The sequence below is a fragment of the Amblyomma americanum genome, chromosome 5, assembly GCF_052857255.1.
Source record: "Amblyomma americanum isolate KBUSLIRL-KWMA chromosome 5, ASM5285725v1, whole genome shotgun sequence".
Taxonomy (NCBI): Eukaryota; Metazoa; Arthropoda; class Arachnida; order Ixodida; family Ixodidae; genus Amblyomma; species Amblyomma americanum.
In genome coordinates this window covers 140,833,226-140,850,883 of record NC_135501.1, presented here as the reverse complement: position 1 = coordinate 140,850,883, position 17,658 = coordinate 140,833,226, and the positions used below count along the sequence as shown (strand labels likewise).

The 17,658-nt window shown below is 46.8% G+C and overlaps 2 protein-coding genes across 2 annotated transcripts in view; one reads left to right on the top strand and one right to left on the bottom strand.

Moving 5' to 3' along the window:
- The first annotated feature begins 2,068 nt into the window (after positions 1 to 2,068).
- Positions 2,069 to 7,129, top strand: LOC144135089 (neprilysin-2-like). Its single transcript, XM_077667846.1, has 2 exons — positions 2,069 to 2,149; positions 5,069 to 7,129. The coding sequence occupies exons 1-2, from the start codon at positions 2,114 to 2,116 to the stop codon at positions 7,076 to 7,078; spliced, it is 2,046 nt and encodes a 681-aa protein (XP_077523972.1). The 5' UTR covers positions 2,069 to 2,113; the 3' UTR covers positions 7,079 to 7,129.
- Positions 7,130 to 9,804: 2,675 nt separating this feature from the next.
- The window catches only part of LOC144134236 (phospholipid-transporting ATPase ABCA3-like), a 58,407-nt gene continuing 50,553 nt past the window's right edge, over positions 9,805 to 17,658 (bottom strand). The window contains exons 24-27 of the mRNA XM_077667193.1: positions 17,314 to 17,495; positions 13,976 to 14,149; positions 11,925 to 12,147; positions 9,805 to 10,074 (exon numbers count right to left, since the gene is read on the bottom strand). Of these exons, the coding sequence (XP_077523319.1) occupies positions 9,835 to 10,074; positions 11,925 to 12,147; positions 13,976 to 14,149; positions 17,314 to 17,495 (819 nt within the window). The 3' untranslated portion in view covers positions 9,805 to 9,834. The remainder of the gene's footprint in view (positions 10,075 to 11,924; positions 12,148 to 13,975; positions 14,150 to 17,313; positions 17,496 to 17,658) is intronic.

Genomic DNA, 17,658 nt, shown 5'->3' with positions numbered 1-17,658 from the left:
TTACGGCTTTCATTGCTAGTAGCTTGTTTTATGCACTCACAGCCATACCCGGCAACTCTGAGGAAAAGCATTTCTGAACGGGAAAGCATTCATGAACGCAATTTTTTCTTATAATGTAAGATTTCTCTATAACAATCAACATATTTGCAGACCACCCGCTGGCAGCCTTGAATTCTCTTTTTATACTAACGTGTTTGCTATATAGTCAAAAGCGTTCCCTATTGGTTTTTTATGTAGGTCTCAACTGTTCGATGCTACCGACGGAAACACTTCAAAAGAAATATATTGCTACATATCCGAAGAATGAACCATTACCTTCAATATATTTGTAAAAGTATCTTACAATTTTACAATTTTCTAAATTTTTGTCCGAAATTGGTAGACATGGAGTATCGCCAGCTTTAGGCGCGATGCTATAGACGTTCGAAAAAGATCACTATCATAAAAATTTAACGATGGGAACTTAAACTAAGGTTTTGTGGTTTATGGCGGCTCTCTCTCTCTCTCTCTCTCTCTCTCTCTCTCTCTCTCTATATATATATATATATATATATATATATATATATATATATATATATATATATATATATATATATATATATATATATATATATATATATATATATATATATATATATATATATATATATATATATATATATATTTACCCTATATATATATATATATATATATATATAGAGAGAGAGAGAGAGAGAGAGAGAGAGAGAGAGAGGGTGGCGCTGGCGAACACTCTCAAGGCTCGCTTACAAGCACGACAAATACCCACGAGAGCAGCAGATTGGACAGCCGTCGCCGTAGCTCAGTTGGTAAGAGCACCGGACGCGATATTCGGATGTTGTGGGTTCGGATTCCACCGGCGGCATGGTTGTTTTTTCTGCTGCTTTATACGTAATTTTCTTTAAACACCGATTAATTGTCACTACAAATTATATAAAAAATAATAAAAAAAACAGATTAGAAAAACATTCCCCGATGTGCTTTGGTTTCGTTGACTGTTGGCTTCCTTAATATGTTTGCCAAACGAGCCCCTCATTTCATATTCCTTGTCTGCTAATAGCTTAACGAGGGTCTCGGTTCTGGCAGTCTTCATGCCATAGGTAGCATAAGAGGGCTCTCGCACAGCTTCCGCCCTCGCCGTTAGATGACGTTCTACGTCACATTCGCGGTATTACAGGACGTGCTACGTCCACCGCTTTGGACGAGGGTGGCGCTGGCGAACACTCTCAAGGTTCGCTTACAAGCATGACAAATACCCACGAGAGCAACAGATTTGACAGCCGTAGCTCAGTTGGTAAGAGCACCGGACGTGATATTCGGAGGTCGTATATATATATATATATATATATATATATATATATATATATATATATATTGCCAAAGTAGATTATCCCTATCTGTTCACCCTTTTGCCGACGACGAGAATATGCTACAACACTGGCCAAGGATTTCTCATTGTACCGTTAGCGTCTGCGCGGGAAGCTAATGGGCGACTTGGATGCTCATGGTGAAAGAGGCAGTGAATGAAACACTGAACGGAGAGAGAGAGTGATGCTTGTATAGAGAGTGTAGTTGTCAACAGTGAGATAAATGGCGCAAATGGATAAATGGCGCAAATTCCAAATGCAGTGTCTTTCCTTTCGACATAACCTGATCACCTACCCGTGATGCAATGCATCCAAGCTTTCGCCTGGCCTGATACTCGGCTTCATTGGGATGAAATGCTTGAAATTTACCCTACCTTGAGATGACAAAAAGATTTTGTCTTGGCGCTTTTCGGCCAGTGATTCCCTTGCGCCATAAAAATTCCACATTTTCATCATCGTCTTCGTTAAGCTGCTGATGATTTTTACTGCTCGGCAACAGCAGTTGGAACAGATGGACGCGGACGTTTTTGGTTAGGACATCCCCCACTTTCAACGTCAATGCGGGCACCGGTCAACTCGCACAAAGTTCCTGGTTCTGATATCGTTCTAAAAAATGAAACATTTTGTAAAGGAAACCAAAAACAACGTTTCGCTGGGTAGTGGAGGAAGAAGAAGCTGAAACTTCAAGCCTCGGGCTGCCCACGTCCACCACTGAAGCCTTTCCTGTAATGAGGACTGATTCACATCGGTCTTCGCCGACATCGGTAAGTTGGACGCCCTCCTCTCCTGAGTTTTCTGTCTTCACAGCTGATGCTTCGACTGGATTCAGCTAGTCAGGGGCCTTATTCAGAGCAGTTGGAGCGGCGGAACAATGCTTCATTGGGCGGCGCTGGTGCTTCCATAGGCTAGGCTGTAAGGCTCGTACAAGGGACCAGTCTGAGCCTGTCACGAGCTGTTCTTACGTCCCAAAATTTTTTGTCCAATCAGACCCTCATTTCCAGCTGCGAGCTGTGTAATTTCCAGGTATGTGCGTGAAAATTACGAGTCTTGTTTTAGTAAGAGTCAAGATCGCAGCAGCGCTTGTAATACCCCTGTCGCACGGGCACCGCAAAGGCCTTTGAGAATCAGGTCCTTATATCCAAAGGCGCAATGAGAGCAGCCACACGGCACAAATGTTTCGCATTTGCAGCTAAGAGCCTTGGAGGCGAAGGCGCCCGTCAGAGTCCTTTGGAGCCCAAAAACGCAGCCTTCAAGAACCTGCGATCGCAGTTCCACCCAATATCAAAAAGTAAAAGCAATGAAAAAACAGATACAGCCAACAATGTTCGAAACCATTGTTTTTTAAACTCGAAAGGTGTGTCTGGCTTTGTTTTTGTACGGGTATTTATATTTTATGCCCATATTTCATGACAGTGAAAGTGTTGCAGCAACACCGAGTGTCCCTGGTGGCCAAGGCAATACACAAAACCTGCTGTTACTGATGAGTATATTTGTTGCAGTTGTTTTAAGGAAGCAGTTAGAATAAAAAAATTGCCTCAGCTCAGCGAATGAGTAAAATACACCACTTTAATTTTAAAACACTCACTTCAGCCGCCTCGAGCACAGCTGTGGGTGCTAAGCCAGTACGACAGTTTCACCTTTGGGCTGCACCGTGTAGCTGCGTCGCTGCTCCTTTAAGCTTTCGCTCCTTTGGTGAAAAATCGTGCCTTTGCTGGAAATGCCTTAGAGGAATGCCGTGTGACAGGGATATAAGTCTCCTTCAGTGGTGAATCACTTAGCGCCGGAATCATCAACTGGCGGCTCTTCGGCCTTGGCTTGCTTCGCTTTAATGACAAACCATAACTTGTCGCAGTTTGCCCAAATTTTGTAATATGATTCCTGTAAGGCAACTAATTAAGCCATTTTGGCGCAGTTTGTCTGAATCACGACATGACGAACATTTTGCTTTTTTTGAGTCATCGCAGCAGAAAATTGTGTTTGCCGCCATCTCATATTCCGCGAACAGTAGGGCGCTTTTATTGTGCCTCAAGAGGGTTCCTGTTTTTTACGTATTCATAGGTGGGCACGCTGCACGCGTGCGCAATATATTTCCCATGCATTGCTGCATACAAGATGACAAGGAACTATTGGAACCATTTCTTTTTCTTCGGCATGACCAATGCAAAAGCTGGAGAGCACTTTTAGTGGAACGTGTGAGACTGGACAACATGAGTGAGCAGCCCTGGTAATTATGCTTTGAATGTTATTAACACGCTGTTATTAGCACGGATTGGAGAATACACATTAGTTTAGTACATTTCATGACTGAGGTATGAATACATTGTAGCGAAGAGTGCTAAAGTGAATTTATGTTCGTCCATCGAATACCAAATATTTAGTCAAGAAAATGAGCTTCAATTAGCTGTGTGGCTTAATAAAGGAAGACAGATCTTAACTGAATGGTTTTGCCTTGAGGCCAATGGAGGCGGTTATTGAGCATTGTGTTTCTGTTTAACTCCTTTAGGCTTCTCAAATGGTGCACACGAGTGCAGATAGGTTTAATAGTGCCGCGCTGGCTGGTTTTCGTGTTAGATATTCCGTGTTGGATTGTATTGGCTTCAGACATGACTATTGTGCAGTTAGTCGCAGTGCCATCTATTTTTAAAATGTGCACGGAAGTCGGTATGTTGTTTTCACAGATGATATTCGGGACTTTTAAAATGGTATTGTGCGAAAATGGGCTTTTTGTCATCCGTACTTGTTTGTAATGACGTGCTTTTATTCGGTTACCAACCTTGGAAGAAGCGGGAGCAGATGAAGTGGTTAAATTCATCGCAGAACAGCCCCTTCTCGTGAGAGTGGAACGGTGGGGCTTTCAGAAAATTGACAGAACAAAAGCGAAAGACTGAAGTAGAAAATTTTCATAACTTTAAATTTTGAGATAGCGAGATGTTTTCACCGCCGCCCATATTACACGCAATAAGCTTGAACGTAGACGAAATATTGGACTTCGCTTTCAGCGACGAGGTGCATTGCTTCTCGGGCAGACGCTGAGAATTCTGACCGCGTTAGCTGGGAGGTATGAAAGACTGCATAACTGTGAGCACCAGTTTGTGATAATTTAAAACAGAATCACGGGTACTTCTTTTCCAATGTTCATTGGCTGTCGGATTGGGGGCAGTTTAATCATTGCTATCTGTAAAAGGCACCCGGCAAAGTCGAGACTTCTCCAGCATCCGATAGATTGCACAGCTCACAGCTTTTTCGATTCGAGTTCGTTTTATCATCAGTTTGGCCGCCAACGTCATGTAAAGAAAAAACATCAGAGATGAATCTAGCCGGATAAGATGAAAGCCGGAAGGTGCAATTTGTGCACAATACTCGACAATGCTTTAGTCATGGTCAACTTCTGATCCCAACGAATGTATTCATACCTCAGTGGTGAAATTTACTAAACTAATGTGTATTCTGCAATCCGTGTTATTAACAGTGCAACCGAAACTTGAAGACATTCAAAGCATAATTACCAGGGCTGCTCACTCATGTTGTCCAGTCTCACACGTTCCACTAAAAGTGCTCTCCAGCTTTTGCATTGGTCATGCCGAAGAAAAGGATATGGTTCCATTAGTTCCTTGTCATCTTGTATGCTCTTCTCACCCCGGACTTCGGTCATGTGGTTAATAAAATTTTCTTCTCCTTTGCAGTGGTCCTCTTCTCAACATAGAAGCACCCAGAAGAATTCTGCTTGTAGTCTCAGCTGCTGGGCGTGCGTTGTCGTCACATTCATGGCCGTCATAGTAATCGCCACTTTCTTCTCCATTTTCTACCTGATGGCATCGGCATTCGCTGGACCTCGCAAAGAAGAATATTTGGTGAGCCTCAGCTGCAACAGCAGCGACTGCTTCAAAATCGAGGGGCTGCTTGGCGCGTCCCTGAATTCCAGGGTCAAACCGTGTGATGACTTCAAGGCATACGTCACATCCCGCTGGCTTCCTGATCCGCGGAGCCAGGTGACTGAGCAGTGGAAGCACCAGTGGCACGTCAAGTACGCCTGGTTGCGTATGCTGGCCGACGAGATTCGTAGCCGTCCTTATTCCACCACATCGCTGGGCGCCATGGTAGCGAATTCCTTCAGGGCTTGCGAGAATCGCTCAACAGAGAACACTGAAGAGACACGCAGGCTGTTCAAGCAGCTGATGCGAAACCTGAGTGTTCCGTGGCCCGAGGTTCCACCACGAGATGCAGACCCATTCGAAGCCCACCTCAACTTGTGTGTACGGTGGAACATGCCACTCTGGTTTGACGTGACGCTTCTTCCAGGCCGCACTGCCGCCGGAAGACAGAGAATCTACATTGGTCCCAGTGTCTACGCCAAGTTCTGGAGGAGCCAGTACAGTTCCATGAACAGCGACTCCGTGGTGAGCCAGTACCTAAATCAATACCTGGCGAACTTCCTCGATCAGAATGATACAGGTCACAAAGCGCAGACAGTTGACTACAAGAAGGTCTTCAACTTTACGAAACAAGTGGTGTTCAAGCTTGAGGCTGTTCACGCGAACAAAGGCCCAGAATTCTTCTCATTCGAGACATTGGCAAACGCGCTCGGCCAGAATCCGGACCGTTTCGTCTCCCTTATGAACCAGTACTTTCGTCCGAAGAACGCATTCGTACGAGACGACGTGGCCATAGTGAAGAAAAAAGAAACAACTGAGGTTGCGCGCTACATCAGCGCGAATCACGACCCCGCGCTGGTCCTCAGTCACCTGGGTTGGTGGGTTCTTCAGATATATGCGCCGATAGCGGACGCCAGATTTTTCGTTCAGAAGTACGGAAGCAACGAATTAGCGGACCTTCTACGTCCCCTCTTTTGTGAAACGCAAATGGAGAGCTCCTTCAAGATACTGCTCCTTTCCAAGCATGTCGCTTTGAATTTTCCTTTCAGAGTCAAGCAAGACATCGACGGTGTCCTCCAGAATGTCCGAGAAGAGGCCGTCAACATGTACGAAAAATCCAACTTGGCTCCATCCATGAGCTCAAGTTTGGCGCAGAAGATACGAGATATGCGAGTCGACTTGTGGCCAAAGCCGAAGTACAGTTCGAAGAGCCAGCTGCAAAAAATTTACACCTCCCACTACACCACCAGAAAGACGACACTAGACCACTGGATTACCGAGCGCAAAGCCAACGCCGATCTCATCGGTACCGAAGCCTACTTCGAAGACAAGAGGCTGCCCCATTCATTCTCCAAGGACTCTGTCTATTATGACACGCTGCTCAACGCCGTAAGCATGTCGATGATTGTGGCGCACGATCCCTTCTACTACCCGAACGGCGAGGCCGCCATCAACTACGGAGGCCTAGGAGCCGCATTTTCGAAGACTATCGTGGAAGGCATTACCACCGAAATCGATGCCAAGAAATCTGGCCCAGTAGAACTGGCTGACGGGAATAGCAGCCTGACAACAAAAGACAACGAAACAGTCATGGTTTCGTTGCCAATCGCGGGATTCCTGCCGGCCTTTCGTGCCTTTCAAGCACACAAACGCGGTTCTCCGGGATTGCATGGGTTTTCTCCGGAGCAGTTGTTTTTCATCAGTTACTGCCACACTCAGACCAGGATACGACCAGCCGCCGACTGCAACAAGGAGCTTCAAGGTGTTGCAGACTTTGTATCTGCTTTCCAGTGCGACAAGGGTTCGCGTATGAACCCTTAACGTTAAAGAGAAAGCAAACACTGCTTACATGCTCAATGTTTCTTCATATCTCATCAGCCTCTTTTTTCTTACAGCAGTGCGTTTTTCCCTCCGAAACGTTTGTAGGATCTGCTCTTAAGGTACGTCCCTACGGTCATACTAACGGTCGCTTTGGGACAAGCAGAGGGTCACCTTCTGCTGCCTATTTCTGCCAGTCGCCTTGCGCTGCTCAGATGCAAAATTACAAGTTTACTTACGTTTCATTTGTGTCTAGTAACTTATGCGTCCTAAGGAGTTCATATGAGTCATGCTCAGAAGGTGTTTTTCTTTAGTGAACTAGCATTAGATGGGTCATTCGTAAGGTTGAAACCGCAGAGCAAATCTGTTAAGCTTGGAGGAGCGTCGCGCAAACTACAGGCAATGGGAAATGGGTGGAAGCTAGGGGAAGCTCTGAGGAGCGTCGCGCAAGCTGCAGCCAATGAGAGGAGGCAGTTGCGGCAGTTGCAGCTGAGTAGAGAGAGGATGTGAAGACTAGCGAGAAGCGCGACTGCGTGCATATGTAGATGCCAGAAAGAAGAGGTGAAGGATGAAGTCGCCGGATGAACATGCAGTGCAGCGAAAGGTAAATCATGAACAGCCTTCGTCGGCCGAGGTGCATTGCGAGCTGAACCGGAGCAGAAAAGTAGAGAACGCCAACATGAGTCAACCGATCTAGTGAATACATGTTGTATGCCGGCGCAGAACGGCGAGGGCAGCATAACCTTGCTGAACGGAAGCGGAAACGGATGAGTGACACAGAAGTCGCCGGAGGAACGGGCTGTCGAAAGGGGAGTAGAGGTGGTTCCAAACACCACCGAACAGACGGAATGGCCGCTCGAATCGCATCGAGCAGCTAAGGCTGCTTATCGCGAAAGGAAAGCCGAGGAACAACTGCAGGATCACATGGGTGCAACTCGAACTTTAAAGTACAAACAAAGCTAAGCAAGGGCAGACGTGCGAGCACACCTAAGTAGAATTTAGCCTAACAAGGTGAACCTGGGGAAATTTCTAGGAACTCCATTTTGCCTCATTTTATGAAAAGGGGTCGCTTTGAGAAAAGTGCAAATCGATTACCGCAATTTTCGGACTACAGTCCGAACCCAAATTTTTTTGCTTAGTCCTCATCCGGTGTAAAATTCACAGGCAGAAATTTCGGCTGAAAATAAGTTTTTTAGATTGTCCGCTTATGCATCAGGGAAGCAGCTCAAATTTTTGTTACTTGTTTCAGGAAAGCAGCGGACATCCATGCACTTTTATCATCTTGTGCTCGGTTCGCACTAGATATAGTGCATGACGCCTTCTTGCAAAAGACTACACATATTTATATGTATGTAGTCCTCCTGCAAAACGACTACATACAGGGACCGGTCTATGAAGTAGGAGAGAAAGAATAAACATTTCTTACGTAAAAGAAAACCGGAGTGGATTGTGGGTCTGTCCTCAGTCCAAGATTCCAGCACGGGAAATAACGTGGGATGCGACATCTGCGGTAGCAGGATTGGTTGCGATATCGCTTTAGCATTGAGCGTGCTGCGAGTTTGTGGGTAGAGGCTGCAGGGGGTGTTGACAGGAGGCGTTCTGTAGGGCGGAGGAGGTTCTAGAGGGTGGTGGTGGGCGTATGGTGTCTCGTAGGTGATCCATTTTTGTCGTTGAGTACACTGAGATGCACCCACCCGATGGTGATCCGGGGCGCCAGGAAAGTCTCCATCCGCTACGATCCGCTAGGGGGCAGCGAGGGGGGGGGGGGGGGGGGGGGGGGGCTTCTTTCACGAATTTTTCCCCGGAAGAAGAGTACAGTAGTGCCTCGTCAATGCTGTCGATTGAATTATGTCAATTTTTCTTCGGAGCCAAACTTTTGCAAGGTATTTACACAGATATGGAAAAGAACTGCCCGGACAATCAACAACGTTTAAATGGACGGAGCTAGACTCCCGTATTACTGTCCCGTTAGTAGGACAGCCACGAGAAGAAAATCTCTGCTGCCCTCACACCAATTTTTCCGTGCACGACATTAGTGAAAGGAAAGAGCAAAATCCGAAATGAGGACTTTTTTAAAGTGTGCTTTCATGCTTTACGATAGAAAGGTGCTCATTCAACGCATCTTGCCATTTGTAGTATAGCATGAATGACGGCTAAGAAAAATCTCTTTCCGAATCTTGCTCTACGCTTAAACCGCATTCAGCAGCTGTCATCGGACTGAACGAGTTTTTTGGACATGGGCAGTCTTAATGCACCACCACGAGTTTCACGGACCACTAGGCGCATCAAAAGTGATTCAACTTGAACTGCATTATTCTAAAGAAAATGCCGACTAGAATAATGCGCTTGGAGCTTGCAAGGTAGTACGACTTCGACTTACCTACCCGCCAGCATGTTGTGCGCAGAAGCGTTCCTTATTAAATATTTTTTTTCATCTTTATTACGGACGACTCTACTTACGGGCGATTTTGTTGGCAACAAAAATGTCTATACTAACGAGGAAGGAAAGTGTGCTATTAACAAAGTAATTTTACAGTATCAGCAGCCCTCCCCTCCCCCTACAATTTAAATGGAGTTGAGGCTCTGGACACATAATAGACCTTGTCATGACCTCAACCATGAGGGCAATGAGAAGTATGGAGATGAAGCAAAGGATTTCTTCCCAAAGAACCGAAACGCATAGTCACCGGACTCCCAGTGTGGTGTATTCGTTCTGAGGGGCTCTGATGCCATCAAATGAGTGGGACACAAGCTCGCTACTAGAAGCCCAGCGTGGAGGTGATGCGTCCCGCCACGGCCGGCTGTTGCTGCAGCTTTTTCTCAGCCGCGGCTGCAGCTTCGCTGGCTTCTTTACGCGTCACGCTGCGGAAGATCTGCGCGAGGGAGGTATCCGCGATGAAGAACTCCTTCAGCTTAAACAGCCGCTTGATGCCCGCCATACGGGCGAACATCTGGCTCCACGGCATACGCACCCGAGACATGCGGAACTCCAGCACGCCCTGCGAACACGGCACAAGGTGGCGTTCCGTTAGAAAAACGAAATGGCCTATATGTCTATAGACTTGTTATAGACTCTATCGCCTTTCTATAGATATTTCATTTTGTTTATTCATAGTGTACAAACTGTCTATGGACAAAAGTCTACTAAACGTGTATGGTCATAAATCTAAAGATTGTCTATACACTGTCTATAGTGTTTGCTTTGCTTGTAGACTAGTCTGTAGTGTTTGTCTATTGAAAATCTATAGACTTTTAGACAAGAGTCTATGGTCGGTCTATAGACTGTCAAAAGAAATTTTTGTATGGGTTCGGCGAAGACACATATACAGACACAAGTTTCAGATGAATATCAGGCGAATTATTCAAAACCATGATTATGATTCATATTGGAATAAAAACTAAAATCAGTATTTATAGGACCTGTGACTTGCGTCGATAGATTCCCACGTTTTAACTAGAAAGAAAACGTTTTCACAGGAAAACGAAGCTTTTCTGAATTAGAATACGTTAATGAGATACAGGCATTAGCGCCACCGGACATTCTACAGCCGAATAGCGGTGACGTAGAAACAGACAGTCCGGATCCTTGAGAGTATAGGATGCAGCGCTATTCGCTTCCAGTCGGCGGTCACACATTCCTGATCTGTGTTGATGTAAGGTTTCAGTCAAGTGGAGGAAGAAACAACGTTTCACTTTGCATCCAATTTTCTCAACATTACGTGCCTGTCTGGCTTGCGGACAAACAATATTCTATCTAAGGAGGGCCAACCGTTTTTACTGACCACAGGCCTAGAGCTGAATGAAGTTCTTTTCTTAACTGAGAAGGCGGTGTTATGGTACGCCTTCGCCCCTACCTCCCAGTGAATGTGATATCTGTTGAAGTGAAGCTCCAGCCAAAACAAAGAGCCTCGACCGTATATCACTTCCTTCAGGAAGCACCACACAGCAGCCACCACCTCAGGCCATCCCACAACCCCTAAAAATGGGGCTGGCCAGCCAACCAACAACCGCTATCCCTAGATGAACTAGCATTGACGTTCATTTTTCAGTAAAATTCTGTCACCTACATGCCAGAATGCGTAAAATGAAATAATTAAAATCATCGGCGGTAAATCATACTGCTTTTGCAGAACTGCCGCGTCACATGTACAATCTTAGCAGTTTTGTCTCTATCGGTCTTGTCCACCCGATTGAGGTACACTTCAATGGGCGGAAATGCTCTTGCAAGCACTTATTATCCATTGGAAGAGCTCAGCAAAAACACATAGCAAATATTTTAAAAGCGAACAGGAGGCTCTAATTTCTAAGCATAAAAATTTCATAATTTGTCATTCATAATTTCATTGAAGTTCGTTATGCAATAAATGCTACGTTTCTCATTTTTATTGCACCGTGATAACATCTTAAGTGTTTAAAGGAAATCGGAGGCGCAATTTCCTCTCTAGGCAGCAAAAAGTCTACCTTGTGATGACAAAGAAATTAAGAGTTGAAGGAAGCCGCCGCGGTGGCTCATTGGTTATGGCGCTCGGCTGCTGACCCAAAAGACGCTGGTTCGATCTCGGCCGCGGTGGTCGATTTTCGATGAAGGCGAAATTCTAGAGACTCGTGTACTGTGCGATGTGAGTGCAGGTTAAAGAACACCAGGTGGTCGAAATTTCCGGATTCCTTCAGTACGGCGTCCCTCAGAGCCTGAGTCGCTTTGGGACGTTAAATCTCCATAAACCATAAATCTCAAGAGTTTAATTCTCTGTTTCTTTCCCGGAGCTCTCTCTCCAGCCACCTACAAATCTTTGAGAGCCAACTACTACTCGAGCGGCCTGTGTTTCATCGACGGAGAGAAGCGACGCACCTCGTAGGTGTGCACCAGCTCGGCGAGCGGGAAGTTCGAGCAGACGGCCGCGGACAGCTCGCGCTGGTAGTACTTGTCATCCTTGTGGTCCGGATAGATGTTCACTGTGATTGTGTATCCCTTGCCGAACTTCTCCTTGAGCTGCGCCAGGGAGCCCAAGCACTGGAGCGTGCCATCCCCAAGGATGGCGATGCGGTTGCACAGGAACTCCACGTCCGACAGGCTGCGAGCGATGCGTTGCGATTAAAGGGGCACTGCAGACAGGTTAACTTTTCCAGGTTCGCCTCTATCGATGATTACCACACTCTCTACATAAGGAACCTACCTTCACTAAGAGTCGTGGTGTTACAAGTTTGAAAATGCAAAACATTTGCGACGAGTAGGTTATTCGAAGCTTGCCTCTATCGATAGGGTACCACATCCTAATCAAGAAGAGTCCATCTACACTAGGAGCAGAATTGTTGCAAGCTAAAATACGTCATGAAATGAAATGAAGGAACAGCTGGCTTTCCAAGTTCACCTGTATCTATACATTACCAAATCATAAGGAAGGAGAGGCTACTTTCATTAGAAACAGACGTATTATCAGTTATAAAACGGCAAAACATGAAGTACATGTAGCCCAGTCACGGGTCGAGTTTGCAAGCGAACTGCGATGGCATCAACAGTTTTAACTGCAGGCATTCCAGAGGCTAAGATGCACAGCCATTGAGTTCAAAACGGTAACCATGGAGTGATTTCCTTTCATGACGTCAACAGCTTGAATCGAATGGCAGAAAATTTTAAAACAAATTTTCTCGCCAGCAAATGAATCTTGTGAGGTCATATAAATATCTACGTAGCCAGAAAGGTCCACAAAATCTGTTCGTATCACGAGAAAATCTAGATAAGTTCGTTTTCCCTGTCTTTTCGAGGACGCACTGAAACAAAAAGCGGGATAAGTTCACCAGGCTCTTCTCGCGACGAAAGGGTTTATGAGTACGAAAGGTCGCCTAGGTGCGAATGGTTGTGCATCGGTGGTTTGTCTGTTTAAGGAACTAGCGGTTGTGGTAACACAACTATACTACCCAACAGAACTATGCCAGGGGACCATTGTCTTTTGTGGCTCAAATTTCTCACCTTGTCTCTCACAGTACTGGGTCAACAAAACTAGTACCCAAGAGGATGGCTCAAAGTGCTGTGAGTAGGTGGATGAATGGGCAACCTGAGGGTGGTTTTATGTCAGAATGCATGGCTATATGGCTAAGCCACAGCTGTGACAACTTTAGCATTTCATGCGCTAAGTCGATAAGCTTACCTCTACGAACGTCTCTTGAATAAATGTCTGAATATATGACACAAGACGTGCTCAAAACCAGCCAACCTGAGCGCGTGCTACAAAATGACGTAAGAGAAGCACGAATATGGAAGTTAATTTTCCGAACTAGCATTTTGTGTCCAACGTCTTAGTTCTTTTTTTAGACTCGCCGCGATCGCTTAGTGGCTTCACCGGGCCGCAGCTGAGCCTTCGGGCGCGTGATCGAATTCCGGCTTCGGCGGCCGCGATTCAACGGAGGCGAAATGCGCAAACGTCCCGGTGCTGTGCAGTGTCACTGTAAAGAATCCGAGGTGGTTGAAATTAACCCGGAGCCCTTGACTGCAGCGTCCCACGTAGCCCCCAGGTGAGCCTTCACATCAGAACATGCATCATATCAGCCCACGCATCAGCAAGATGCAGCATCTTGTTTGAAAGCAGTGTCGGCATGCGGCACGTTTAGCTAATCGTGTCTACTGTGAGCATGGTTAAATAGAAAGCGCGTACACAGGCATGTCTGCGAGAGAACGCTAGCAGAAGGGATGGGAAAGCACAGGGAAGCGTTGTTCTCGAATGCATTCCGGTGAGCTCCAGTCTGCGATTCTTATCTTTCCCTGGATCGTAAGAGTAAGCGACTCTTGAAAGGGATGCGCGCCACCGTTTTTTCAGTGTCATTATCCGGGTGGAGTTTGCAACGTGAAAAAGCCTGGTGGGCAACGGCTGTTGAGCTTTCGAATCCCTCTTCACCGTGACGTACCTGTGTGACGTAAGCACGATGGACATCTGGGCCATGCTTTGGAGGGCGCTGATGTACTTGACGACACGCCTGCGCCCCGCCGCGCTCACGCCCACGTAGGGCTCGTCCAGCAGCAGCACCCGCGGCATCCCGAGGACGGACACGCACAGCGACAGCTTGCGGCGGTTGCCCTTACTGCGCACAGTAGAGAGGCGCGTTTCATGCAAGACACTGGAAGTTTCTGCCGGCGGTAGTGCCCTACAGTGACCCGCTACTGCGACTTGGTGGCTGCGGCGTTCGCTTTCAATGCCGGCAAGGAAAAAAGTAGAACAGCGCAAGTCAGAAGGCATCAAGGACTAGAAATGCAAGAAAAAACCACACAATAGGCACAGACTTTAAACTGACGGTAACGTAGACACACAACCCATGGTGTCGTTTCCGGACTGTCTTCTATAATCACTTGCCTCATCTTATACGCGTGGCTTTACCCTCTAAACACGAAAGGAGTGAAAAGGGAGCAAGCTTTATTCTATAGTACACTCTCTTAAAAGGACCAGGGCAGGGGTAGATTACTCCGGTATACATATGGTTGACAAGGAAACAAATTCCTCCCTCGAAACATACGAAGTTCTAGTAGTTGCAGAGATTTTAATCGAGCTTGAAATCTTCGCTATTTGCTAACCTCAAAACATCCGGCTCAACGTTTAAAAGCCTCCTCCTTCTGCTAACTGCGTTAGGATACCATGCTTTGCAGTATGGATATACTCCGTTGCCAAGAGTAAGCATTTCGTATACTTAGCGATCGAAATTTACTCCGGAAATTATGTTGCACGGCCTGGCAATAAAAGGAGTGCACTAGAGGACAGCATACTCTCTTTTTATTTCCATATAGGCTTATTCCCGTTTATAGTGTGCTTCTCTTGACAAGAAGAAACTGTCCCACAAGCACGCTTAACGAAATGTTGAGCACTAGTCCGTGGTTTGATTGGTGGGCCAGTTTGTGAATGGAGTTCAAAGTTGTTGCGACCCAGCCGTAAAAAAAAAATTGCATCTGCATTATGATCTGGCTTCGCGATGCACATAACCGGACTTGTGTTTTGGCATCATGTTTAGTGTCAGCTAGTGTTGGATATACACAGTGAGAACACAGTTTGCCCGGCTGAAAGAGACTGCCCGAGGAATGCATGCGGCTTTTTACTTATCGTAAACTCCAACTTCTCACGACGATAAGCGCCACACCAGGGAATTTTGGACGCGTGTGTATTCTGAGATGATAACGCATGTTGAAGAAGCCCACGTGCTCTAAATAAATCCGCCTGCAATGCGGCGTCACTTTTTTCTCTGCTTTCCTTCACTCCTGCCTTTATCTCTTCCGACTAGCAGAGCTTGTCAGAAGCGATGGTCTTGTGGCATAGCGTACGCCTCGCACTCGGTAGGTACTGCGTTCGATCCCCTGTGCCACCAAGATCCACAAGTTTTTCTAAATGGTAGAGACGTCCCCTGGCTTGAAGCTCAGCCTCCAAGGTGGATCACGTCTCAAAAAGTGGCCTGCAGTGCCTCTGAGCACCTTTTCCAACAAGGATACTGTGCGCCCCTTCGTATGGGGCTTCGGTTGGGGTGTAATATATTTAGTGCGCTAGCACTTATAGTGACCATTCCCTGAATTTGGCCGTTGTGCGTTTGATTGCCTGTCGGTGGCTTGTCTGTTTGTCTATTTGTCGGTTTGTATGTATGTTTGTTTGAAGCCGGTTTTGTGGCAGGCCGCTGACCTGCACACCGTGTCAGGCGACAGTCCATTTAGTCGTGAGACGCTGCTGGGGAAGAGCAAACTGGATCGCAGCTCAACCCAAGCAACCCAAATCCCACCGATGGAAACACATGCCATAGCACCTACCTCTTGTGCCACTGTTGATGCCCACTAGCAACACCTTGGCAAGTAAGCCACCCGGCAGATGCTATGGCAGGCATTTTCATGTCCCCCTGTCACTTTTACATGAAAGAACAGGCACAAACACACACAAAACCATTTTGACCTAGCAAAGCAGCTAGCACCAAAACAAATCATGCTAGCGCACATATCCGCATTTGAACTAATTACCCAAATCGACTGACGTTTGTACTCTCGTTTATCTTCCGTTTTAACCTTGCGTCGACTGCAATGCTATCGGAAACGCGGTTTTTTTCCCCTTCTTCAGGAGGAGGTGATATTGCAACCTAGTATTGCCAGGCAGCGCATAGATTACTAGGAGGACGACAACGTAGCTCTCGCGCTGTCGCGTATCGGCCACCATGGCTGTCTCATCTTGCCCCAGAACCAGGTAGTAAAGTGCCCTTGCAAATAAGTACGTTACAATATACACTACATATACGTCTGGCAGCCCGTCTACACCGTTTCGAGCAGCTTGCCCTCCGTGGCAGGTGGCAGTTCCATTAATTATTGGTCGTGGGAAGTTGCCCACGAAGGCCTCTCATCTGTTCGCTCTGTTCCACCCACCATGATCAAGAAGAGCTACTTGCCATCGCAGGGCAGTTGTGCATATCGCTGCACCACTGCGCCAGGAGTGGTATGAGGACTCCGAGCGACCTATGCGCATAAAGTACAGAATCACCAATACAGCATATATGGACATTAACCTATTATCGATATCCGAACAACTTTCATTCATGCACAATCAATCCGAGCATCGGAACCAACGTGAAAAACCGAAGTGGAGAGCACCTAATTCGCATTTGGTCTAACTACGCAAATCGAACGCCATTTTTTTGGTTCGAAGGCCCTTTTCCCAAGCACTTCACCTCACAACAAACAGAGAACCAGACGGGAGGGTTGCTTGTGCCCATTAGAAAACTGGTGTGCAGCCGGCGGCACTGAGGATTGAACCCAGCACCTCCCGCATGCGAGGCGGGTGCTCTTCTTCCAACACTTACTGCTTCTTTTCTGTTCTCAAAACTCTTTGTTTAGTTACTTTCCCACTACCAGCACCGTGTACGCTGTATAGGGATGACAATACCGTGACGCGGCGCCGGCCGAAAAGCACTGGCTGTGCGCGGAAATTCGTTCCTTCCGCAGGAAAGCCTAAATGTATATACACGGGAATGCCGCAAGCGCGATGCGCTTCCGCAAGTTGTGGACTGTCCATGCGAAATGGCAGCTGTGCGTTTGCAGCGGTTGATTTCACATTTCCTGCAGAAGGTCCACGTTTTTGTCACAACCTCGCGGTTAGTTTGCAATCCAGGGGCAGCAGGAAGGGGCGGCGGAGGATAGACGCGCATGCGCAGTGTAGCAGTGTGAAAAAGGCGAGCTGTTTTGGCGATTCTCGCACCGAGGAATAACCGAGTAAATGCGATTTCTTCCTCACCTGTACGTGCTCACGAGCTGGTCGGCAATCTGCTCGAGGTGGAAGATGTCGAGCAGCGCGTCCAGATATTCTTTGGTCATCGCGATGCCCCGGAGACGCATGAAGAACAGTAGCGTCTCTACGCCGGTCAGCATGTCCAGGAGGCCGTCCTTCTGGGGGCAGTAGCCCAGGTAGCGTTGGAACTGTTGTGCACAGGCAGCGCAGAGATATTTCAGAAACTAATGCTGATGGGCAGTTGCTTCATATTAATATGAATGACAAGGCATGATACGGATCGCTTTGGCTTGCCTTGTGAGAGCGATTTGTGCAAACATTCCTGTTCTAGTGAATGTGAATTGATCCCAT